Genomic DNA, 25,912 nt, shown 5'->3' with positions numbered 1-25,912 from the left:
GGCAGGACGCAAAAAGTACGCGCTGAAAAGGGTATCTTTCAGAGGGTGAAGAGTCAAGCCCCAGGAGAAGATTTTGTAATATGTATTTCTGACAAAAGCCTCATCTAGAATGCACACAGAAGTCTTGCAGATTAGTAAGAAAAAGAAAAGCCCAGTGGGAAATTGGGAAAATCGTGAACAAGCGTTATCCCAAGGAAGTATGCCCAAATGGTCGATAAATATGTGAACAAGTGCTCAACCTCATTGGGTATGAATTACGGAATAGACAACAATAAAAATTAAGTGCTGCTGTCTGCATCAGGAAGGACGCAGCTCACAAACACAATGTTGGGCAGAACTAATCTATGGGATAGGAGTCAGGATATCGTCACTGAGGGAGGATGCAGGGTAACGGTAATGGAAATGACAGTGCTCCATTTCTTGATTTAGGTGGTTACAGGAGTGTGCTGACTTTGGCATCGAGCTTCACTTATGATTTACGGACTTCTCTACCATGTACTACATGTTTAAAAGCTTATTTGAAAACTCGTGGTGAACCTGTTGCACTAATTCGCCGAAACTCCTTTCCATGTCAAAGCCAGGTCCTCCCAACTCCTTCCGACTGTAATACTCCTGGCAACAATGGCATTTCCTTTTCTGGCTGGTTGATATTCATTAAAGAAAGGTGCACATGGTGGTCGATACTGCACAGCCAATTCCAGCGCAGCCTCAGGCTTTACTGTCAACATGAGCTTTGGTACTGAAGCCAAGGAGACCTGGAATTCCATGTTCTGAAATAGGGATCTAGGTCATGGTGCCTGTGGGGCGAGGTCCACGGCTGGATGAGCTTTCTCAAATGGGTTTTAGGAAGCCTGTGTTTGAAGCCAGTTCTGGCCTTGTCAACAGCTAATTCTTTTTTTTGAAATTCATTCATTCATTCATTCATTCATTCATTCATTTATGACTGTGTTGAGTCTTCGTTTCCGTGCGAGGGCTTTCTCTAGTTGCGGCGAGCGGGGGCCACTCTTCATCGCGGTGCGCGGGCCTCTCACCGTCGCGGTCTCTCTGGTCGCGGAGCACAGGCTCCAGACGCGCAGGCTCAGTAGTTGTGGCTCACGGGCCCAGCTGCTCCGTGGCATGTGGGATCTTCCCAGACCAGCGCTCGAACCCGTGTCCCCTGCATTGGCAGGCAGATTCTCAACCACTGCGCCACCAGGGAAGCCCCAACAGCTAATTCTTGACATACATTTGAGTCTTTTTAAACCTGCCTGCATTTTGCTGAAATTAAATACTTGAAGTATTTGAAATGAAGTTTCTTGAAGTTTGGAGGAAATGACAAATATTTGAAAATGTATCACTATTCTTTCTAAAAATTCAACTTTTAAATCTTATTTTAGAATTACAAAAGCATTTTATTTTACTCATTCTCAGCCTTATATTCATTATTCTCCCCCCAAGGAGCCTTTTTAGACATTTTTTTCCCTAATCACTCCCCTATGAAATTTTAATACCGTAGATGTCCTGCATTTTTGTCCACGTACTATGTATGTGACAAAAATTGTCACACAAAAAAATTATTTTATTAAATAAAAAGTGTAAAATTCCCCCCAAGGAACTTTTGCTCCTTTGCGAATGATATGCTCTCCTTGAGAATGCACGATTTAAATTAATTATTCTGTTCACGCTGTCTTTTTGGTTGAGATTCTACAATACTCTACTTGTTACTACGATTAACAGTACAGTGTTGAATTCAACTTTTAAAATAACTGAAATAAGTTGGTCTATTTTTTTCCCAAATCAACCAGAGGGAATAAAGGGGGATGGATGCCTGATGAATGTGGTCACTGTGTAGCTGAGGATCCTGAGGTCCAGGGACCCTCCAGGACCCTTCCTTTCCGTCAGCGTGTGGCCACTCCGGGACTAGAGCCCCATGCCTTCAGGCTCTTGCTTCTTCCAAGATACCAAAGGGCTGTGTTATCAGTAAAATTCCACCACTGCTGGCACTAGAGAACTGCCACATTCAGTTTCTTGTATGGAATTTTGGTAAAAATAAACAATGTGTCAGAAAATAACATCTCCATTTTTAGTACCTGGAAATTAAACAGAACTGGAGTCCCATCTTTGGCTAGTGCAATAAGACACAAAAATGAGGGCTCCTTCTTCCTCCTAGTTCTTGGAGCTTTTTGGATGATGCCTTCCTGGGTCAGGAGGCTTGGTTACTTCAGTGGCAGGAATGTCTGAGGAGGAGAGGGGGACTGAAGCCTTCACGGAAAGACAAAGGACTTCAGAGTTCAGGTACCTCACACCTCAGATGTTTTCTTCCCATCGACAAAGCTGGCCGCACGCAGACAATTTCTTGCATTACAGAAAAGACTATTTCATGGACAGACACCACCTTTCATGGGATTTTCAGTTAAGTTTCCTCATCTGGGAACGGGGTCAGTGATAATATCATCTCCTCCGAGAGTCCCTGTGAGGAGGAGGATGCTGAGCACACGGTCAGGCACCGAGAGTGGCACCGACGTGTGAGCCACCGCCGCCGTTATCCTCACTGGTGCCCAGCGGTGGGGACGGTGGGGGCTGCCTCCCTGCGTCCTGGACGAAGCTGTAAAGCAGTGGTGGTTTGTCTTTGATACTCGTCCAGTTCTCTGGCCTTCCCTGGGTCCCTTCCAATGTCAACAGCTCTCTCAGGCCTGCTTGCTCTTAAAATAATAACATGCTACAGAAATTCTTTCTTCCTTCATCTCTGTGCCCTGATGTTTTCGATTTAAGTACTTCACAGGAAGGTCCGAATGACTAATAGGTCTAATCTTCCTCAAGATATTTGTATCTTAAAAGAAAAAAGTGAATTGATAATTATTAGCATATGAGGAGATATTTCTTAAAGAGAAGCTTTTTAGTAAGTCTTAATCCTTTTCTCCTCCTAGAAAATAGGGGCTCTCCATGGGGGAGTGCTCAGCCTACGTGTAGAAAACAGAAGTAAAGCTTCTACAGATCATGTAATCATAAACTGAGTGCGTGGATCACAGAGTATCACTTTTCCCTGTCATGAGATTTTGGATCTTTAGTTTCTAGAGTTCCTTTTCTCGAGTTGACTGTAAATATTCCTTTTTCCTGAAAAGTGAATGAAATGAAGGACAAGAGTCCTTGCATTTTTATCTGTTTCCCAGAAAAGTGTACTGAGGATTTGTATCTAGAGATTTCCTCTAGTACATAATTAAAATTAGCTGTGCATGTCCTGCTATGAATTCAGTCTCAGAAGTCGTCAGAACTTACTCCCTTCTGTCCCTCCTGACTGGGGCTCAAACTTTGGAAACACGTTCCTTCTTCACACTTATTACTCACCAAGACCTTTTACTGTCTTTTGAAACATCTGTCACCTGTTCCTGCCTTCCCATCATCAGTGCCCTTTCAACTTCTTGCATCTACTTTATCGCAGAGTTTCTAACTGGTTTTCCTATGTCCAGGCTCCCCTCCAATACTGGTGTCAAACTGTTCTTTCATGCATTTTGATTTTACCATGTCACTGTGGCCCTCTGAAACATCCACTGTATCAGGATTAAAGTCGTCCCAACTTCATGTTCCTCTAGACATTGGCTCTACTCAAATCTGTCTTCCACTTTTCTTAAAAACTAACCACATTCTTTATTCAGGCCTTGTTTCCTCACCATGTAATAAACAGGCATTGTTTGCTCTAACTTCCTCTGTACTTGCACTCAGATCACTCCTCTTTGCTTGGAAGGCTCCTTCCCAAGTTTCAGGCCCTTTCCCATGTAAAGCTTTCCCTGACCACTGCAGCCTGCAGCTTTTGTGCTCATCCGTCCTTTTTTTTTTTAACTGTTTATACCAGGTTTACACTTTTTATGCTTTTCTCATAGCATCTCATACTACTCAGGTACAGAACAGGCAGATCTTTCCTGGATGAATAATTGTGAAAAGTCATTTCTAACTTGAAAAGTTCAGAACCTGTTCTGGAGGACAAAAAATGGACTGGAAGGGAGGCTATTCTCACTGTGCTGATTTCAGACAGACACGGTGTGAGCTTTGATGGTAATAAAATGAAAAGAATCACGGAGCACCAGTAAATCACAGCATCCAACCTTTAGCACCTAATGGCCCCTCGTGACAACCACGCCCACCCCGCTTCACGGAGCCGCCCCGAGCCCAGCCCGTACTTGAGCGGCGCGGGCAGGATGGTCTGGTAGTTGTAGTGCTGCTGCTGCTGCTGGCTCAGGATCTGCAGCTGCAGGAAGAGCTGCTGCTGCTGGAGCAGCCGGGCGTAGTTGGAGTCCATGGGCGGCTCGCTCTTCTCCCCCTTCTGATCTGGCGGGATGTACTGGTGGTACTTCAGCTTCTTCACCCGGGGCTTCGGGTCCTTGCACTTTTTGCTACGGTGCTTGTCATTTGGATTCTTGGGATGGCTTTGCTATTTTCGAGAAAAAGACAGTAAGAAAATTCTAAGAGAATGCAATCCATTGTACTGTGTGCCTGACTGATTTGAAGAGAAAACGCAACGCACCTTGGAAATCGGTGTTGCTGCTCTGGAGAGCAATATACTAAATACATTTCAAGAGCTGTGAGAGCGTTCGTGCACTCCCTGTGACCAAAAACCTTGCTCCTAAGGACTTACTTCTCCTGATGCATTGGTCCCTTAGACTAAGGGCAAGATGCTCAGCTCAGCATTATCTATTCAAGTTCAACAAACATTTACTTTGGGTCTCCTGTGTAGATACTGCCTAGTACTTACATATACTATCTCCTAGTGAAAAACAGGTCTCACACTAAATATACAATAGGGAAAAGATTAAGTATACTTCACCATAACTATGTCATATTTTATGGTTATTAAAAAAAATCTATGGTGAATATGTAAAAGCAGAAAAATGCTTCTAATGAGAATAAAGCAGAATATAAAGCCATGAATTTCTATGGCAAATATGCAGAAAAAAGAATACTGAGTAATGTGAATATGAATTTTTAAAAAATTTTCCAAAATATTACATTTTTATTTTGAAAATGGGGTGTGAGACCCTGTCTTATGATTAAGAATCAGATGACTTTTCTGAGTTCTTTTTACCTCCTCCATTTATAAGTTATCAGATCACTTTCTACTTTTTAGTATTCAAATTGTAAGATAACTTCATCTGAAAAAAAAGTCCACCAACAAAACAAGACAGCACAAAACAACAAGGTATAGAAAATTATTTCTAAGATGCTTTAGGTAAAATACTCAACTTAGTAAGAAGACTTTGAGAAGTACTAAATTAAATACAGCTATCAGTGTGATCATGTTATATAAGTTCACATTCAAAGAATTAGGAAATTGCAAAAAAACCCAGAAAACAGAAATAAAGAAGAAAAGAAAAGTCACCATATTCTGTATATCAGAAATCGTCACTATTAATATTTACATTTTACTGCTTGGCCATCTCTCTTCAGTTGAACTGGCTTCCTTGTTCAGTGATGTTCAATTTTCTGCCCACAGATGTCCTCACAGCTACTCCCTCACCCCTTTTAGATCTCTGCCCAAATGTCATCTGCTTATTTGACCAGAGCACTCTATTTAAAACAAACATCTCCCCTTGCCTCCATCCCCGATCTTGGCTTTATTCTTCACCACCCGGCACACTCTGTTTTACGTCTGTTCACCTCCAGCTCCTAACCAAGGCGGAGGTACTGTGATGTTTTCTTCACTGTTTTATCTACTCCTCGTACCCAGAACAGCACCTGGCTGGCACCTTCTGGTGCACACAGAAGGTGCTCGATAAATATCTGCTGAATTAATGAATGATAGATGTGTATGCTAATTAGAAACCACTTGAATTACAGGCACTTAAAATACACCACAATGTGAGAAAATATTCTTGTCGCTAAACAGCCTCCTGCTGCAATCTCACAATAGTAATCAATTCACTGTCATCTGCTTATTTTATCAATAATAAATTTTATTTCTAATCTTTTCAGACTGATCATAAAATGAATGGGGTGTGGGTTAAGAAGGGTTGACTATAATTGTTATGTAATAAAACAATGGACCCAGACACAGTCAGGAAGGGGACAGAAATATAATAACCAGCATTCCTCAGACTAAATCGGCTGTTACCTGTTAGCCTGCACATGTCTGTTCTCTTAGGACTGAGGATGGGAAATAGCTTTCCTCATGGAAAAACCCCAAAGAATTGTGGTCTGTTTCCTAATGTGTACCTATCCTTTCCTCTACTGGCAGAGTTCCCCGGGTAGTCTACTCAAGCCCTCAGTCTCACATTCTTAAACAATGCCTTTTGCTCTAGAACTAAAGCCCTCCTTAAAGACAGACACTAGTGAGGAGCAGAAATTCAGAGACCAGGAGAGGCAGCGAACAAATTCTCAGTATCTGCAGGGAAAGACGGGTTGGCATTCGAACCCCCTTTGTGCTACTGGTGGGACATGCTGGGGGTCGTGGGAAGAGGAGGTTAAGAGCTGATTTTATTGGCACAGTTACACTTGCCACCCTTTGGGATTTCTGGTGAAGACGGTGAAATACACTGGTATGTGCCCTGAAGGCATGGACACCTGGGCACACGGATGAACGAAAGCGCCTTCTCTCCAGGGAGGTCAGGACAAGCACAGGTCTGGGGGACGAGGGGAGTGAGGAACACGCCCCAGGCTAGCTGCCTTCCAGGAGTACTGCAACGGCTAGCTGGGAAGGAAGGATGAAGGCCAGACTGGGATTTGGAGACGGGGTCCTTCTGGCCTCGTCACTTCCTCACTTCTTTGGGCCTCAGTCTCCTCATCTGAAAGGCGCTGAGAGGCTTAGCTAGCCCTCTGAGGTCCTTTTTTAGTCCTAAAAGTTTGAGATCTGTGTTCTGCTAGTTTTGGCAAAAGTCACATCGGAAATGGTTAAACTATTCCTCAGTTTATAACCGCCCCCCCCCCTTTATTTACCAGTTCTAAATACACGTTAAAAAACTTAAAAAATGTGTTATATATTGAAAATTTTAATCTTCCTCAGAACTTCTAACTGAATTATTTTGACCAAGTAAAATGCATGGAACAGGGCCACAAATCTGCAGCTTATCTGAAGAACAAATCAAGCTGTATCAGGCCCAACTGCTAAATCAAAAAAATGTATTTGCTTCTCAAAAACCTTTAACCTGTCACATATCTGCAGTACCACTGAGTTTGACCTTGTGTATAAAGCCCAAAATCATGTTACCATTACAGGCATTTGCTTGTGAGATTCATGAATCCCAAGTGCTATAGATTCTCTCTCTCTCTCTCTCTCTCTCTCTCTCTCTCCCTTGTTTGTTTCATCTTAGTGGCCTGGGTGGAAGCAGAATTGGGAACTGCTGATAAAATGATTCCTAAAGTCTTTCTGCACTGCTGCAGTCATTTTATACAGACTGAATTTTGTGCTGTTCTTCTGTGACCATCGAACGAGAGGTCATTTGTTGAAGGTGGTGGTGGTTTCAGTTATGAAGGCCTGAGTGAGCAAGTCCTTCTGTGGTTTTGTTTTCAAGGCTTCAGGCTAAAAGGCAGGCCGGGCAATGTGGACACAGCCTTTGTCCTCTGTGCTCATGGCTACACACCACAGTTGAAGTTAAAGACGCTCCAAGCGGCGTGCATGCAGGGTACCCACCTTCACCAGTGCTGGCCCAGGCTTTGCTGAGGACACGGTGTTGGTGGGGAGGACAGGTGCTGTGGACCGTGTTGGGGGCTGGTCTGCAGTAGGCGTTTTCAAGAATTCAGGAACTGCTGGGGACACTGAAGTAAACTGGTGGAAAAGGCAGAAAGGGGACAAGTCTGTGAAATCAATGACAGTGAAAAGAGAAAAACCAAAATTATAAGGGAATGACCTCATTTTTTAAAAAGTCCACTAGAAAAGAAACAAAAGAAAAATATAGTATCATGTCTGAGACCCAGATGGTGGAATAACATGCTTTACGTCCGTCGAGCCAATGATTTAGTCTTTGCCCCGATAGCAATGAAAAGCTAAAGCTAAATAAGGCTAGATTGACAAAACTCTAGTGTTTTCTCAGAAATATGGCCAGAACTGCCCTTTTTTGGTGGAAAAAAAGTCCAAGACTCCTGTAAAAATGATCAAAACAGTACATGGTACTTGAAAGGTTTTCTTGCCCTAAAGGTCACACTAATCTGGGCTAATTCAGATATGATATTTAGTCTATGAATCCCCTCGACCACACCCCAGATCCACCGTCAGGAAGCCTCTGGTAAGAAAGCTTCCACTTCCCGGAGGCACACTCCACGCATGTGTCCTTCAATGTGCTTTACAGCTTCTGTTCCCATCTCCAAACCTGACCAGCACTCTTGTCAACCATCCCATCGCCCTCCGCCCCTCCCATTTCTTGCAGCAGGAGAAAACCTGAAGAATATATTCTGATAGGATTGACCTGTGCATTGACAGTCCCCTCACACTTAAAGCAAGAAGTGAATTCGTTGCCTAGGCCAAAATAAGCAATTACTGAATCTCAGTGTGGGGTCATATATTAATACAGGAAGCATCAACAACCCAACAGACTATTCCCCCTAGCAATCTTCTTTAAGTAGATTTTAAGTATTCACTTACTGGAAAGAGATAGTACTATTGTAATAAATCAGTTAAACGTTGCACTGATTGCTACTTGGACCCAACAGCCTTATCTTAAAGGAGAATGGCTTTATCATTTCCGCTTCCCCGAACAACTGTCCAATTCATTATAATAATCAAAATCGGTTCTCTTGTTGAAGTATTTGGGTTTAAAAAATAGCAAACTGTATTTTCCCTCCTTAAAATAAATGACCTGAAAACTCAGAGGGCTATTAGCAGCAAGAAATATGATGCTTGGCACATACTAGTTACTCAATAAATATTTGTTTAATGGGTGAATGGAAATTCCTGGTGGCGTTACTCACGCTGGGTCACGCCCTCCAGCCCTGCTGAGCCTGGGAGATGTGTGTGGGTGCAGTTGACTGTCCATGCCCATGTCGCCTCTCTCCCTGAGCTTTGTTTTCATTTTGCCCCTGATTTCAGTTTTTAAGTAACTGTTAGTAAGTGTTGATGGTATAAAAGACTTTTTAAAGATGGCCACACTCAATTTCATTTTTAAACAGAAATGAAGGAGCTCCTCCACGAGTCTTGACACCTATGTTCCAAGGTGACTTCTGTCCCCAAACAGCCCCGAGGCAGCCGGCTCCCCAGTGAACCTCTGAGATGTTCAGTGAACGATGACGGCCAGCTGATCCCTGCTTTAAGGGATATGGTTTTATGTTATTTGTTTTCCTTTCATTTTGTACTTTTTTTGGAAACGAGGATACTTATCTCTCGGTCAGTTTTCACGCAGGGGAAGAACATTCTTTGGCTATTAAATAGCTGGCATGTGAAGCAGAACCAGATATTTGAATTCTGAAACATATATATGTATATATTTCCTTGCAAATCAATTCTACTAACCTGGCAAGCTATTTTTACCAACCCAGCCCCTGCTGACTGATAATGATAGTAATGATTTATTGGAGAGCAGTCTTAATAATCTGAAAAATAACCCAGGTATGTGAATGTGGTATCAGTTGTAATATTTATGAAAACGTTTGGCCTATATTTCTAGACTTTGCCTAACTGACTTCATCCTTGATTACTAACACTCCCATCTTATTAGTTACTTTGGTATTTTAGTGTGACTCTGCTACCCAGAAAACCACAGACTTCAGCATAACACAAGAATAGCTCAACTGAGATGCACTGATTTGTTAACTTTACCTAATCTGAAGATAAATTCTGGTTAAATAGGGAGAAATATCTGAACGCTTCTTTACATTTTGCTGGTCTTTTTTATGTGCCTTAGAAAGGACCGCCCCCTGCCCCCGCCCCAATCTTAGATCATATCTAAATGTTAGAATTCTAGTGGCTAGAATTACCCCCAAAGTCTAAATACTAATATTTTTGAAATGACAGTATTCCAAAAAGGACTACAAGAATATCCAAGGCATAGAGGATACTACACTTATTTTGTTCCACAGTAGGTTGAGCAATATGTTAAAATCTTAAAAGAGTTCTTTAAATATGTTTAAATTGACACCAAGATCTAAATTCACCTTACGGACTACCGAAATTTAATCTCAAAATGATCTTTTCTCCAAAGAAACAAAAAAGCTTCAAACTGTGCTTTGTTTTACTGGATCTAATACACTGTTCTCATCATAACTTCGTCTCATGACAACAGTTCTTTGTCATCATAACACCATGAAAGGAAATGTCAGGAAAACGTTGTTTACCAGTGGATATTTATGCTTTAAACAAAACTCAAAAGAAAGCACTTTAAATTTTAAAGACTGATCTTTCTCTTATTAGAAATTACTATGGAAAAGTTCTGCTACAAAAGAAAAAAGAGCAAATGTTTAAGCTGACTAGAGTTTTATAATATTTCAGGTATCTGCACTGGCTCCTTCTGAAAAGATGATACATTTGCCAAAGACCAATCATTCTTCTCTGGGAAGTTCCTTTTTTATTAGAATTTCTTTATGCAGGCTAGAGGGATAGAAACTAGATACTTAAAAACAAAACTTTTTTGTACTGTAGATTTCAAATCTACAATAAATGTGTTTTTCATTTAGGATGTAGCAGAGATCTTAATTAAGATGGCAGTATGCAAATTAGAAATTCAAGATGCAGTTATTCTTTAAATATTTCCATATTCCAATCCTCAAATAAAATGAATGAGTTGAATACAAATCAAAAACATATGCTTTGTATATTTAGTGGATGGATATTTTATGTAAAATTCTAGCTTTGTTAAAACATATCACCTAGCATTACCCCTTGTTTCTGTAATATACAGTTATAAGTTTAAGTGTTTCATTTATAGAACAAGTAGCTGAACATTAAAATCTACTGGCACGGACTTCCCTGTGGTCCAGTGGTTAAGACTCTGCGCTTCCCATCAACAGAGGAATGGATAAAAAAGATGTAGTATACATATACAATGGAATATTACTCAGCCATAAAAAAAAGAATGAAATAATGCCATTTGCAGCAACATGGATGGACCTAGAGATTGTCATACTGGGTGAAGTAAGTCAGACAGCGAAAGACAAATACCATATGATATCACTTATATGGGGACTCTAAAAAGAAATGATACAAATGAACGCATTTACAAAAGAGAAATGGACTCACAAACCTAGAGAATGAACTTAAGGTTACCGGGGGGGGAAGGGTGAAGGGAAGGGATAGTTAGGGAGTTTGGGACTGACAAGTACACACTGCTATATTTAAAAAGGATAACCAACAAGGACCTACTGTATAGCACAGGGAACTCTGCTCAATGTTACGTGGCAGCCTGGATAGGAGGGGAGTCTGGGGGAGAATGTATACATGTATATGTATGGCTGCATCGCTTTGCTATGCACCTGAAACTATCACAACATTGTTTATCGGCTATACTCCAATATAAATTAAAAAGTTAAAAAAAAAAAAAAAAAAGACTGAGCTTCCAATGCAGGGGGTACAGGTTCGATCCCTGGTCGGGGAAGTTCCACATGCCGCGCAGCACCACTGGCACAATAGCTAGTGGACTTTTAGTTGGTACTTGAATACCTGATTAGTACTGAGGATCTTCATGTATCCCTCATTTTAAAAAATCGATTATTTTTAAAAATTGTGGCAAAATGTACATAACATAAAATTTACCAGTCAAACCATTTTAAAGTGTGTAACTGTATGTCATTACATACATCCACGTTGTTCTGCAACCATTACCACCATCCATTTCCAGAACTTCTTCATCACCCCAAACCGAAACTCTGTGCTCACTAAACAACAATATTCCATTCTCCCCTCCCTGCAGCCCCTGACAACCACCATCTACTTTCTGTATCTATGAATTTAACTACTCTAGGTACCTAATATAAGTGGAATCATATATTTTTCTTTCTGTGACTGGCTTATTTCACTTAGCATAATGTCCTCAAGGTTCATCCATGTTGTAGCTTGTGTTAGAATTCCCTTCTTTTTAAGGCTGAATAATACTCTGCTGCATGTGAACCACATTTTGTTTATCCATTCATTTGTCAATGGACACATGGGTTACTTCTACCTTTTGGCTATTAAATAATAGCCAAATAGTAAATAATGCTGCTATGAGCATGGGTGTACAAAGTGCTGTTCAAGTCCCTGCTTTCAGTTCTTCTGGCCATAAACCCAGAAGTGGAATTGTTGGATCATATGGTAATTCTATTTTTAACTTTTTGAGGAACTGCCATACCATTTTCTATAGTGGTTTGCACCATTTATTTCACAATTCCACCAACAGTGCACAGGGGTTCCAATTTTTCCAGATCCTTGCTGAGAACTTAATTTCTGTTCTTTTTGATATTCTAACAGTATGAGGTGATATCTCATTGTGACTTTGATTTGCATTTCTCTAGTGATTAGTGATGTTGAGCATCATTTCATATGCTTGTTGGTCTTTATATATCCTCTTTGAAGAAATGTCTGTTAAAGTCCTTAGCCCATTTTAAAATCAGGTTATTTATAGTTTCTGTTGTCGATTTGTGGGAGTTCTTTATATATTCTGGATATTAGCCCCTTATCAGATACATGACTTGCAAATATTTTCTCCCATTCTGTGGGTTGCTTTTCACTCAGTTGATAGTGTGCTTTGATGCACAGTTTTTAATTATTTATTTATTTATTTATTTTTGGCTGCATTGGGTCTTCGTTGCTGGGCACAGCCTTTCTCTAGCTGCGGCAAGCAGGGGCTGCTCTTTGTTGCGGTGCACAGCCTTCTTATTGCAGTGGCTTCTCTTGTTGCGGAGCACAGGCTCTAGGCACGTGGGCTTCAGTAGTTGCAGCACGTGGGCTTCAGTAGTTGCAGCACGTGGGCTTCAGTAGTTGCAGCACGTGGGCTTCAGTAGTTGCAGCACACGGGCTCAGTTGTTGTGGCTCACGGGCTCTAGAGCATAGGCTCAGTAGTTGTGGCACACGGGCTTAGATGCTCCGCGGCATGTGGGATCTTCCCAGACCAGGGCTCGAACCCGTGTCCCCTGCATTGGCAGGTGGATTCTTAACCACTGTGCCACCAGGGAAGTCCTGCACAGTTTTTAATTTTGATGAAGCCTAATTATCTATTTTTCTTTTGTTTCCTGGTGTCATATCTAAGAGCGCATTGCCTAATCCAATGTCATGAGGATTTCCCCTATGTTTTTTCCCTAAGAGTTTTATAGTTCTAACTCTTATGTTTAGGTCTTTGTCCATTTTGAGTTAATCTTCATATATGGTGTTAGGTAAGGATCCAACTTCATTCTTTTGGCTGTGGACATCCAATTTTCTTAACACCATTTGTTGAAAAGACTGTCCTGTTTCTATTGAGTAACCTTGACACTGTGTCTAAAATCATTTGACCATATATGTGAAGATTTATTTCTGGGTTCTTTATTCTATTCCATTGGTCTATATGTCTGTCTTCATGCCAGAACCACACTGTTTTGATTGCTGTAGCTTTGTAGTAAGTTTGAAATCAGGAAGTATGAGACCTCCAACTTTATTCTTTTTCAAGACTGTTTTGACTTATTTGGGGTCTCTTGAGATTCCAAATGAATTTTAGAATAAATTTTTCCACTTCTGCAAAAAATCGTCCTTGGGATTTTTTTTTTTTTTTTATTTTAAATTTATTTATTTATTTATTTATTTTTGGCTGTGTTGGATCTTCGTTTCTGTGCGAGGGCTTTCTCTAGTTGCGGCGAGCGGGGGCCACTCTTCATCGCGGTGCGCGGGCCTCTCACTATCGCGGCCTCTCTTGTTGCGGAGCACAGGCTTCAGGCGCGCAGGCTCAGTAGTTGTGGCTCACGGGCCCAGTTGCTTTGCGGCATGTGGGATCTTCCCAGACCAGGGCTCGAACCCGTATCCCCTGCAATGGCAGGCGGATTCTCAACCACTGCGCCACCAGGGAAGCCCTGTCCTTGGGATTTTGATAGGAATTTGTACCTAATCTGTATATTGCTTTTGGGTAGTACTGACATCACCACAATATTAAGTCTTCTAATCCATGAGTGTGAGATGTCTTTCCATTTATGTGTTTGGTTGATTTTTTTTGTAGTGATTCCTTTCTCATTTCCTTTGTGTACATTCTATAGATATTTTCTTTGTTGTCACCATGGGGATTACAACATAACATCCTAAAGCTATGACATCTAACTTATATTGACACCAACTTCAGTTATTTACAAGAACTACTTTACAGCCATGTCTCCCCACTTTATATTATGTCACTAATTACATCATTATATATTATGTAGCCATTAACATAGATTTATAATTTTTGTTCATTTGTTACTTAAATCCTGTAGAAAATAAAAAGTGGAGTTATACACCAAAATTACAATAATACCATTCCTTATATTTGTCCATGTATTTACCTTTACCAGAGGACTTTATATTTCTGAATGGCTTTGAGTTATTGTCTAGCATCCTTTCATTTCAACCTAAGGGCTCTCTAGCATTTCTTATAGGGCAGGTCTAATGATAATGAACTCCTTTGATTTTTGTTTGTCTGGCTTTGTTGTTTTAATTTCTCCCTCATTTTTGAAGGACAGTTCTGCTGGATATAGAATTCTTGGTTGACAGTTTTTTCTTTGAGCACTTAGATATATCATCACAATACGTCTTCTGGCCTGCAGTGTTTCTGCTGAGAAATCCACTGATATTCTTACTGGGAGATTTCCTCTTACATGTGATACGTGACTTTCCTTGCTGCTTTCAAGAGTCTCTCTTTGACTTTTGACAATTTGATTTTTATGTGTCTCAGTGTGGATCTCTTTGAGTTTATTCTCTTTGGCATTCATTGAGCTCCTTGGATTTGTATATCCATGTCTTGCCCCAGATTTGCAGAACTTTGGGTCATTATTTCTTCAATTAATTTCTCTGCCCTTTCTCTCTCTTCTCCTCTCGGACTCCCATAATGCCCATATTGATCTGCTTGATGGCATCCCATAAGTCTCTTAGGCTCTGTTCACTATTCTTCATTCTTTTTGTCCTCAGACTCAATAATTTCAAGTGACCTGTCTTCAAGTTTGCTGATATTTTTTGCTGTCTGAGTCTGCTGCTGAAGCCCTCTAATGGATTTTTCAATTCAGTTAGTGTATTTTTCAGCTCCATAATTAAAAAAAAATAATTTCTGTTGATATTCTCATTTTGTTCATATATTGTTTCCCTGATTTCCTTTAGTTCATTGCTTGTGTTTTCCTTTAGCTTTTTGAGCATATTTAAGACAGTTAAAGTCTTTGTTTAGGAAGTCTGATGTGTGTGTTTCTTCAGGGATAGTTTCTGAAGATTATTTTGTTGCTTTGAATGGGCTGTATTTCCCTGTTTTTTGTATGCCTTTTTGTTTTTTGGTGGTGGTGGGGGCGTTGTATCTTTGGTTTAAAATTGGGCATGTGAAGAAACATCCACCTCTCCCAATCTTTGCAGACTGTTATTGAAGACCTTCACTAATTTTATGGGCCTCTGGGCCTTGGGATTAACTCTGGGTGGAGGCTTAAGGTTTTGTCAAGTCTTTTCGGAGCATGTGTCCTGTCTGGGCCTAAGTGCATGTTATTTTTGCTTGGTTCTGTTTATTAAATTTAAAAATTTCCCCTCATGCATGGCTGCTTTTAAATGTCTTAATTTCCCAGAGTCTCACCCTAGCTTCTTCTCAGGGCCTTAAAGAGTTCTGCTGCATTCTTTGGCCTGCAATCTACTGCCCTCAGGTGTCTGGGTCTGCAATTCCTCTACAATTTTCACATGATGTGGCTCCTGCCACTACCTTCTACAGCTTCTGCTAGCCTGAGATCCAAACTATTCACTTTCCCCTGTCTGAGTTCTGAGTCAAACAAGTCAGAAACTAGTCCCTTGGCCAGCCCACAACAGGCCAGAATACTGCAAACAAATTCTGCTCTACTCCTTCCATCCTGAGGGAGGGAACTGGGTATTGGGCCACTTCCTCTGACTATGCCATGCTGGGAAGGGTGTGGGCAAGGGTGAGTGAAAACACCATGACATTTTCTACATTTTTGAATGTGGCTTTTTCTTGATTGGGTGTTTGGTTGGTGTAGATATCTGACTGGTTTTCAGAGCTCTTATAAAGTTATTCTAGTCAGTCTGTAGTTTATTTAATGCTTCTGTGAGAGAATGAGGGCCTGGACCTTCCTATTCTGCTGTATTGTTGATGTGCAGTATCTTTTATAGTGAGACAGTGTCAAGTATGCAAATACATGCACAAAAATCTCAATGTGAGCCTATTTATTTAGTACTTCTAATTTTTAGTAGTTCAATTATAACCAATACTACAACTATTAAAATAATGCCACACAGCAGAAGGATGATTAGTCAGGGTATCACCAACTAATCATTAATGAATTTGTTACTTTTGGTGGTAACTTCATAACATAAAAATTTCATTAATACTTTAGGATCAACTTTGGAAAACCTAGAGCCAATGTCCACCTTATTTAAATACAGTCCTCTTTATAAAGTTGTCACATATTATTTATTATAGTCTCCAGAATCATGTAGAATGTCTATTACAACCTTTGTATGACCATGTTGGTGATTCACAAGTTAGTTAAAGTGACCATTAGGGGCCAGAATGTGGAAGCATAATAAATATTAAAATTACCGTTATTCATTTTTGGTAAGTGAATGATGTTACTTGAGTAGACTATATAGTAGAGAAAAAAATGTTATGTATGTTATTTCTTGGGTAATACAAATACCAGTTGTCACTATGAGTCATAACAGGATGAAACAGGATGATGTGCTGGAAAATAGTCTTAAGAAGAATCTCACACTGTTGGCCTAATAAGAACAAAGTCATTAGTTCAAATCCCCTGCAGGCCAGAGAGATGCTTTTTCATGATATCTGCCCCCAGATAATACATATAAAGTAAGTCGTTCAGTGCCTGAACAACACTGAAGTAAGTGTAATGGCCAGCAGATGTTGGCCATTATTTATCATCATCTCAGTTATATTCAATAAAGATTTATTTATTAATAAATAAATAGGAAAGGCCTATTCTGCATAATGCACCATTTTTGGCACTTTTCTGTTGGTCACAGGAGAACTGAGTTAAGAATTGGGATGGAACACAGCTTCACAGTTAATGTTGAAAACCAGCTCAAAAATCTATTAATAGTGGCAGACTCCTCTTGATATATAAGTTATAAAAAGCATAACCGAAGGGGTAATCATAGGAATGACAGTCAATATCTTTGATGTCCTATTCAGGCCTTTACTGATAAGTGTTTGCAATAAAAGTCTAATTTTGATTATTTAGTATATATGTACACGGGTTACATACTAGACCTTGCTCATTCTCTTTGTTAGCTTAAACCTAAAATTTCTCTATTATTTGGCAAAAGGTCATCTACCTGTAAGTTACTTGAAACAATGGTAAAAAATAGTTTGCCAAATTCTCCTAAGCTTGTCTTCCTGAAAATACACAGAGTAAGTGTCCAAGAAGGTTCCTTTCAGTACTACTTTGAATTTGAAAATGAACACAGATCCTGTCAGATCATACTTACAGTTAAACATCTGGGTGTTTACAATAAATGATTAATTAAATGACTTAAGAAATCATTGAGAGAAAAAAAGTCCTCAGATTAAAAGGACCAGTGTCACAGCTTGTGGTACCCATGTGTGGCTTGCTGGTCTTAATTTTCTACAGCTTTCCATTGTTCAAGAGTTGCTTCAGCATAAAAATAAACTGAGCTCCAATATGTGATGTGTGTTTCATTAATATTTTGGCAAATTCCTTTCCAGCTGTACTTTGATCAGAATTGAAAAGACAAGAGGAAAGTTCAAGGAAAAGCAGTTTTAGTCTCTTACAGACCACAAAGAAATAATAGATATTTCAAAGAATCTACATTTTGAAGGAAGGTCGTGGTTGTGTATTACACTGTTCACATTGTGAGGTCATTAGCTTTTTAGCACTGGGATTGTAAAACAAGTGCCTGAAAAATCTGTTTTCTGCCTAGATATTATGTGTTAAAATTTTTATTTTTGGTAGGGAATGTTTCTTTTATTTGAACACTTTCCTGTAGGACTTAAACTTCTGGTATCTATCTGTGTGTTCTGAAAAAGAATTAAGGAGACTATATGTCATAAGACATTTTGGAATAAAGCAAGGCATATGGAAATCTTGAGCCTAATTTTCTCCCAACTAATTATCTGTAAGTATAACTTTTAAAGAACATAGAAGAAATTCCCTGAATTGGTCTTGAACATTACAGTAGGCCAAGTATGAAAATAATTGAACAGGAAAATTAGAAAAATGTGTTTAAGCCATAGGATTAAATGCGCAGCATAAAATGATGATTAATCACCATATGAAAAAACTTGGTTCAGGTAAACAAGAAGCAAAGTGAAATTTATGTCAGAGCCACTCAAAAGTGTGGTCTGTGGACCTTTGTTACCTGCCAGTGACAAGGACAGGAAGTCTTAGGAAAGTTGATGTCATCCCACTACTTTTATTTTATTTTACAAGAGGATCAGTCCACAACGCATTGGAAATTAAACTATATAAAAAACAAACATATTGGGACTTCCCTGGTGGCACAGTGGTTAAGAATCTGCCTGCCAATGCAGGGGACACGAGTTCTATCCCTGGTCCGGGAAGATCCCACGGGCCGCAGAGCAACTAAGCCCGTGCGCCACAACTACTGAGCCTGTGCTCTAGAGCCCGCGAGCCACCAACTACTGAGCCCGTGCCCCACAACTACTGAAGCCCTTGCGCCTAGAGCCCGTGCTCTGCAACAAGAGAAGCCACTGCAATGAGAAGCCCATGCACTGCAGTGAAGAGTAGACCCCGCTCGCCGCAACTAGAGAAAGCCTGCATGCAGCAACAAAGACCCAACGCAGCCAAAAATAAATAAATTAAAAAAAAAAAGAAAATGATTTAAGAATATGATTAACATACAGCCAAGTTCACGATATGGTAAGAATACAGTTTAGTAGTGTTTACAGCAGAATTTCAAATTGTAAAAATAAAATATAAAAGGAATATACGTATACTTAGGAAAGTTTGTAAGAGGAGTTACGGGTGATTTAAACAAAACAAAACAAAACAAAACAAACATATTATTCCTTCACTACAGGCAGTTTGAGGACCACTGGTCTACAGTAACTAAATTCACCATCAAACTCGTATACTGAGTTTCCATTTTAAAGATTAAAAACTAAGAATATCAAAGAACACCCAAAACACAAGATGTTTATGTTGCTCTTTTAAAATGAGGGGCTGTCCCTTCCCTCTGTAAACTTGATGTCCAATGAGAAGGAATGTTTTCAGGTACTTTCCCTTAAACTCCATATGTGAAAGTAATTATATTTAGGGAGATAAATATATTTTACATATATATCAAGTGAGGTGCCTGGACAAACACTAGATAACAGTGAATATAATTAAAGTATAAAATTTGCCAAAACAAAACCCAATTATCACTTCTAGACACAAAAATCCCAAAGACTTTACAGGCATCATAAAGTTGGCCTCTGCAGTTGATTAAGCAAACAGAAACAAAACAAATACCTACAACGTAACTTGCGATCTGACATCAATATAGCACAGTTAACATGGAGATGCTTTTTTAATTGCACAAATAAAAGTATAATATTAAGAATCTTTGTCAGAGTCCTTACTTATAAATACTAAAACACAATTGAAAGGAATTTTATAAAGGACACAATTTAAGAAAGGTTTCAAGATATACGGTGCAGGAAATGTGTAATGGATAAAGGTGCAGTAAGCCAGCCCTGATTCTAGGTTCTTTTACTTGAACGTGTAAGTAGGGAGTGCACCATTCTCTAAAGTGGGTCTTTTCCCAAAGGCACTATTGACAGATAAAAAGCAGACTATTAATGGTCTGTGTGTAACAGGCAGAAGTGGCATTGCAGCAACACTAAAGAGTGTTATAAAAACTAATGTTTAAGTTCATGGATGACCTGAGGCTTAGTGTGTGCTGCACTGGCAATAAATAGGCTGTATTTATTCTTCAAGAAACACTGCTATTCCTTTTTTCCTTCAAGGAATTCTGGAATGTCAGCCCACTGGGTGGGACAGCCTCCGGTTAAAGTTTCTCACTTATAAACTTAGCTGGAGACCAAGTTTCAAGACCAAAGCTAAGAACCTAATAGTACAAGCAATGCAGGGAAAAGGAGAATGATAGTCTCTTATACAGGTGGAACTGTCATGAAGCCATTACCAGGTAGATGGCTGAGGTGACAAAAATTCTCTATTACTAAAATGCTAAGGCCATGCTAATAGCTGTCTGATGTCCTGACCTACTCAGACAGAAACAGAACAAACAACCCAAGTGGATAAGTAGAACTGTTTTCTAATGGTATGTACTTACATATTTGACATTCTTTTTAGCCCTATTTTTAAAGCTCAAAACCAGGGTGCAGCAAATACGGTGAGAACAGTAGGGGCTGGTCTCCCTTCTCTCCGTTCCTGCCTGCTTAGACCTCAGACCATGGGCTGGTCGCTGACTCTCATCGTTCCTCCAGGCCAGGTTCCAGCGAAGCTGAGGGGCCAGTCACACTTGCCCTGTAAACTCTGACAGGAGAATACGAAGTGTAGCTACCCACACTACCTCTTGTGACTCCAAGAGGGAGAGGCTCTACTCGCAAATGAGAGAACACAAACACTGCTGCTACAAGCCGGCGTCAGTGCTTATGGCGCTGAATGCAATTCAACATTTATTGAGCACTCTTTCCGTACCCGGCCCTGTGCTAGGTGTTAAAGATAACCCCCCCCCTCCCCCGCCCCCCTATTTCAGATCATGGTGATAAGTGCAATGAAGAAGATAATGCTGAAAGACACAGTCCCTAACAAATAGATATTCATGAATGAGAAGAAATGCCATAAGAAAATGTGCAAACATTTTTAATCCCCAAACTTCCATATTTCTCTGAACCCAGGCCTCCTCCCATGAAAGGGTTAAGGCAGGTAATTGCTAAATTCCTTTCCAATTCAAAAATTCTATGATGCTGGGCTTTAACAAGAACATTTTCTACTGAACTTGACCAATCCTGTTAAGTAGTTCAATAGTTTTGACTTTAATATAACTAAATATTATTAAAATTTCAGTAAGGTAAAAACATCATAAAGAGAGAGAAAAAACAACAGATTATGTGCAGCACAGAGTTCTTATAAAACCAAAAGAAACACTAACACTCAGTGAAAAATAAGAAATGTAAATTTCCAATGCAATTATCAAAAAATATTAGATCTTTTGCGTGCACTAGATTCTAAGTTTCTGACACATAATAGGTGCTTGATAAATATTTGTTGAACAAATGAATTCAATCTAACCAAAATCAAGGGGCCAATTAAGACATTCAAATCTCCAGTGTGCAAGGTTTAAAGTAATGATATTACCTACTTGTGATAAAGACATAGTGATGGTGCAATAAAGACTGTATTACTTTCCTGGAAGGCAGTTGAGTGCCTACCTTTTGCTTAACAAAAGATTGAAATCCATTTCATTATCTAGTAATTATTCAAAGAAATAATTAGACAAATGCCCAACAATGCACGTATTAAAAAACCAGCATGTAGCAAGAATGTGAGAATACAACAGGGGCACTTGTGTGTGTAAGAATGAAAAACAGGAAACAACTCTAGGTAACCAATAACAGGTAATTGGTTAAAAGAGATACAGTGTATCGGTTCAATTAAATACTGAGGTATAAAAGCAAGGAACACATACAGTTACCATATGACACAGCAATTCCACTCCAAGGTATATACCGAAGAGAAGTGAAAACATATGTTCACATAAAAACTTGTCCACAAGTGTTCATAGCACCATTATTCATAATAGCAAATATTCACTAGCTGATGAATAAACAAAATGTGGTATATCAACACAATGGAATATTACTCAGCCATAACAAGGGATGATGTACTGATACATGCTACAACATGGATGAACCTTAAAAGCATTACACTAAGTGAAAGAAGCCAGTCACAAAAGGCCGGATATTGTATGATTCCATTTATATAAAATATCCAGAACAGGTAAATCCAGAGACAGAAAGTGGACTCCTGGTTACTTAGGGCTGAGTGGAGGAGATAACAGGGAGTGACTGCTGAGGGGTATGGGCTTCTTTTGGGGAAGATCAAAGTGTTCTGGAATCAGATAATGGTGAGAGTTGCACAGGTCTGTGAATATACTAGTAAGCAATGAATTATACACTTTAAAAGGGTGAATTTTCCCAGTGCCATTTTTTTTTTTTTTTACAGAAATAGAAAAATCCATCTTAACATTAATACAGAATCTCAAGGGACCCCAAGTAGCCAAAACAGTCTTGAAAAAGAAGAACAAAAGTTGGAGATCTCACACTTCCTGATTTCAAAATTCACTATGAAGCTACAGTAATCAAAACAGTGTGGTACTGACATAAAGACAGAGATATAGGCCAATGCAATAGAATAGAAAGCCCATAAATAAATTCCTTTTTATATGACCAGATGATCTTTGACAAGAGTGCCAAGACCATTCAGTGGGGGAAAGGACAGTCTTTTCAACAAATGGTGCTGGGAAAACTGGATATACACATGCAAAAGAATGAAGTTGAATCTTTAGCTTATACCATATTACAAAAATTAAAACCAATTAAAGACCTAAATATAAAACCCCAATCCATGAAAATCCTAGAAGAAAACAGGATCCAATCAATCCAAAACAATCCAATTCATGACATTGGATTTGGCAGTGATTTCTTAGTATGACACCAAAAGCACAGGCAACAAAACCAAAAATACACAAGTGGGAGTAGATCAAACTTAAAAACTTCTGTTCATTAAAGGTTACTATCAACAGAGTGAAAAGGTGACACATGGAATGGGAGAAAGTATTTGCAAATTATATATCTGATAAGGGGTTAATATCTAGAACATATAAAGAACTCCTACAACTCAACAGAAAAACAAATGACCTGATTTTAAAGAGGGCAAAAGATCTGAATAGACATTTCTCCAAAGATGATATACAAACGGCCAACAAGCATATGAAAAGATGCTCAACATCACTAATGATTACAGAAATGCAAATCAAAACCACAGGTGAACATACTCAATATCTTGTAATACTACAATGGAAGAGAATCTGAAAAAATAATATAAGTATATATACACACATATATATTTATATGTATAACTGACACATTTTGCTGTGCACTTGAAACTAACACAACATTGTAAATTAACTACACTTCAATTAAAAAAAAACCACAGTGAGATCACTTCGCACCACTAGAATAGCTACTATCAAAGGAACAGAAATTAACAAGTGTTGGTGAAGATGTGGAGAAATAGGAACACTTGTGCACTGTTGGTGGGAGTGTGAAATGTTGCAATCAGTAAGGAGGTTCCTTAAAAATTAAAAATAGAACTACCATATGATCCAACAATCCCATTTCTGGATATATGCCCAAAAGCACTAAAAGCAGGGTCTCGAAGAGATATTTCCACATTCATGTACTCATCATTATTCACAATAGCCAAGAGATGGAAGTAACCCAATGTCCACTGATGAATGGATAAATAAAATGTGGAATATCCATAAAATGGAATATTATTCAGTCTTAAAACTGAAAGAAATCCTGTCACATGCTACAACATGAATGAACCTTGAGGACATTGTTAAATGGTATAAGCCAGTCACAAAAACAAATACTGTATGATTCCATTTATATGAGACATTCAAAGTAGTCAAATTCATCGAGACAGAAATAGAATGGTGGTTAGCAGGCCTGGGGGAATGGGGAGTTGTTGTTTAATGGGTTTAAGTTTCAGTTTTGTAAGACGAAAAAGTTCTGGAGATCTGTTGCACAACAATGTGAATATATGTACCACTACAGAACTGTATACTTAAAGTGGTTAAGATGTTTAGAAAAAGGGTGGATTTTATGATATGTGAGTTACATCTCAAAAAAAGTTATATGAAAAAATTTTAAAGTGAGTTATAAAACTGTAAAATAAAAATATGTATATAGAACAGAAATAATGTAAGAATCTATTGAAAATGTTAGTAGTTGGATTACACGTGACAAACCTGTATTTTTCTTCACTTTCAGACTTTTCCTCTGGTGAAAACGTATTACGTTGATATGTAAAAAACAAGGCACTTTCTCTGTTGAGGGGTAAAAACAAGAAAGGTGATACCTGGGCTGGAGTGTTTGTAGTCACAGGAGATGGCGATTCACTAACTTTTGGCTCACTTGGGGACGCGGCTGACCCCTGCGACTCCTGGCTGGCTGGCTGGTCTGGAGACAAAGCATCACTGCTGTCTTCGTCAAATGAGAAATCGCCCTGAGTTTGGGGATAGTCCTCCTTCCCAACACCTAAAGAAAGAAATGATTCTTAATTTATCTTGGCCTTGGAATACGAAGGTTAAAATGAAAAAGGAGAAATATTATTCATTATAAGGACTTAAGAAGCTGGTTAAAAACAAAACTGAACATAATGTACTTCCCCATGGAAGAACACACCACTATCTAAGATGAATAATTGGGGAAAAAACCCAACCTGAATCAGATCAAGTCTTTGGATCCAAATACTAGTTACAGGAAGTACAGGAGACAAGAAAGTTTTTAATGACACCTAGGGATGCAAATGCATTCAGAAAAATCTAGTAATGTGGAAACGCTAGAGGATAAAAGCCTGTTCATCAACAAATAAAAAGTAAGGAAAGAAAGGAGGAGGAAGACCCACCCAGGAGACTGACTTAAGAGATACATCAGCTAAAGGCAATGTGTGGACCTTGTTCGGATCCAACTTGGATCCAACATTGGGAATCCAACTGTTAAAAAACATTATAAGGCAAAATGGGGCTCTGACTGGGTATCTGTTGATAAGTCCCACTTCACAGAGCAGCCTTGCTGTACTGACATCTTACCTTTTGGGGCCCATTTCTTCGGAATTGAATGGAATCATAGTGAATTGTACTACTTAGAATTACTGACTACAGACTACCTAAGATTTAAATTCATACTAAAGCAAAATATGAAGTCCCCCTGAGTAATGGAAACTATAATAGTTTTTTAAGTAGGATATTAACTTTTCAAAATTGCTTGCTGAAAAAGTGGCATTATTCTGGAAAAAATTTTTTTTCTGCTGAAGTTTATGCCAGAAAAAAAACGGTAAACATTAGTAACTAAGTATGATAAGACTGGGATAAAATGGGCAGATTCTACCATTCTTAATGAATACATCTATACGCATCTGCTATTCACCTTGCTGAACTAAGACTGAACAAACTTTTTATCTTTCCTACAAGTAAACTGAACTAAAATAATGAAAAATCTGTAAAAATCTTAAAACAACAGAAACTAAACATAATACAATAAGTTAAACTTAGAAAACATGGTAACAAAATGAGAACTTAAAGGCTTAAACATTGTAAAGCAACTATACCCTAATTTAAAAAAAAAAGACAGACAGACTTAAACCTCAGATGTAACAAGAGGAATCTCTGTGTTAACTGGTAAAAGATGCTTGTCTTGTAATACATAATATAATAACACTAACAGTAATAATGGGAATCAGTGCAAATGTTAATCAATTTCTAATTTACCCAGAAAACAATAGTCATGATTAGTGCTGGCTTTTTAAATTAAATTTTTCTTATCTAAAACTTCCAAGTTTCTTTTTCTCCCAGAAAACAGTAAAATTTTAGAGTCTTGCCTATAATTGCTTCCTTAACACTGGAGTCTACAGGAAGGATGTTTTTCTCTACCAGCTCCATAGGACCAGGTCTTTGAGCAATCTTTTCATTCAGATCATCAGCTAGTCGAGCTCTTTTCAACTTCATCTGAGTAGCCTGCAGGGATGGCTCTGCAAATGTTTCTAAAACAGGAAACACAGTTTTAACCATTACTTGAATTACTGTTTCTATTCCATAATGTTATTTCAGGCC

At 39.0% G+C, this 25,912-nt stretch overlaps 1 protein-coding gene across 7 annotated transcripts in view; it reads right to left on the bottom strand.

Moving 5' to 3' along the window:
• The window catches only part of MRTFB (myocardin related transcription factor B), a 199,924-nt gene that overhangs the window by 22,069 nt on the left and 151,943 nt on the right, over positions 1-25,912 (bottom strand). For all 7 annotated transcript variants that reach the window (XM_068565845.1, XM_068565850.1, XM_068565847.1 and 4 more), the window contains 4 exons: positions 25,681-25,842; positions 24,160-24,338; positions 7,598-7,732; positions 4,155-4,405 (listed from right to left, as the gene is read on the bottom strand). In XM_068565845.1, the coding sequence (XP_068421946.1) occupies positions 4,155-4,405; positions 7,598-7,732; positions 24,160-24,338; positions 25,681-25,842 (727 nt within the window). The remainder of the gene's footprint in view (positions 1-4,154; positions 4,406-7,597; positions 7,733-24,159; positions 24,339-25,680; positions 25,843-25,912) is intronic.

Source organism: Eschrichtius robustus, chromosome 16 (assembly GCF_028021215.1).
Source record: "Eschrichtius robustus isolate mEscRob2 chromosome 16, mEscRob2.pri, whole genome shotgun sequence".
Classification (NCBI taxonomy): domain Eukaryota; kingdom Metazoa; phylum Chordata; class Mammalia; order Artiodactyla; family Eschrichtiidae; genus Eschrichtius; species Eschrichtius robustus.
The sequence above is the reverse complement of the archived record's forward strand: the minus strand, read 5'-3'. Positions and strand labels throughout refer to the sequence as shown.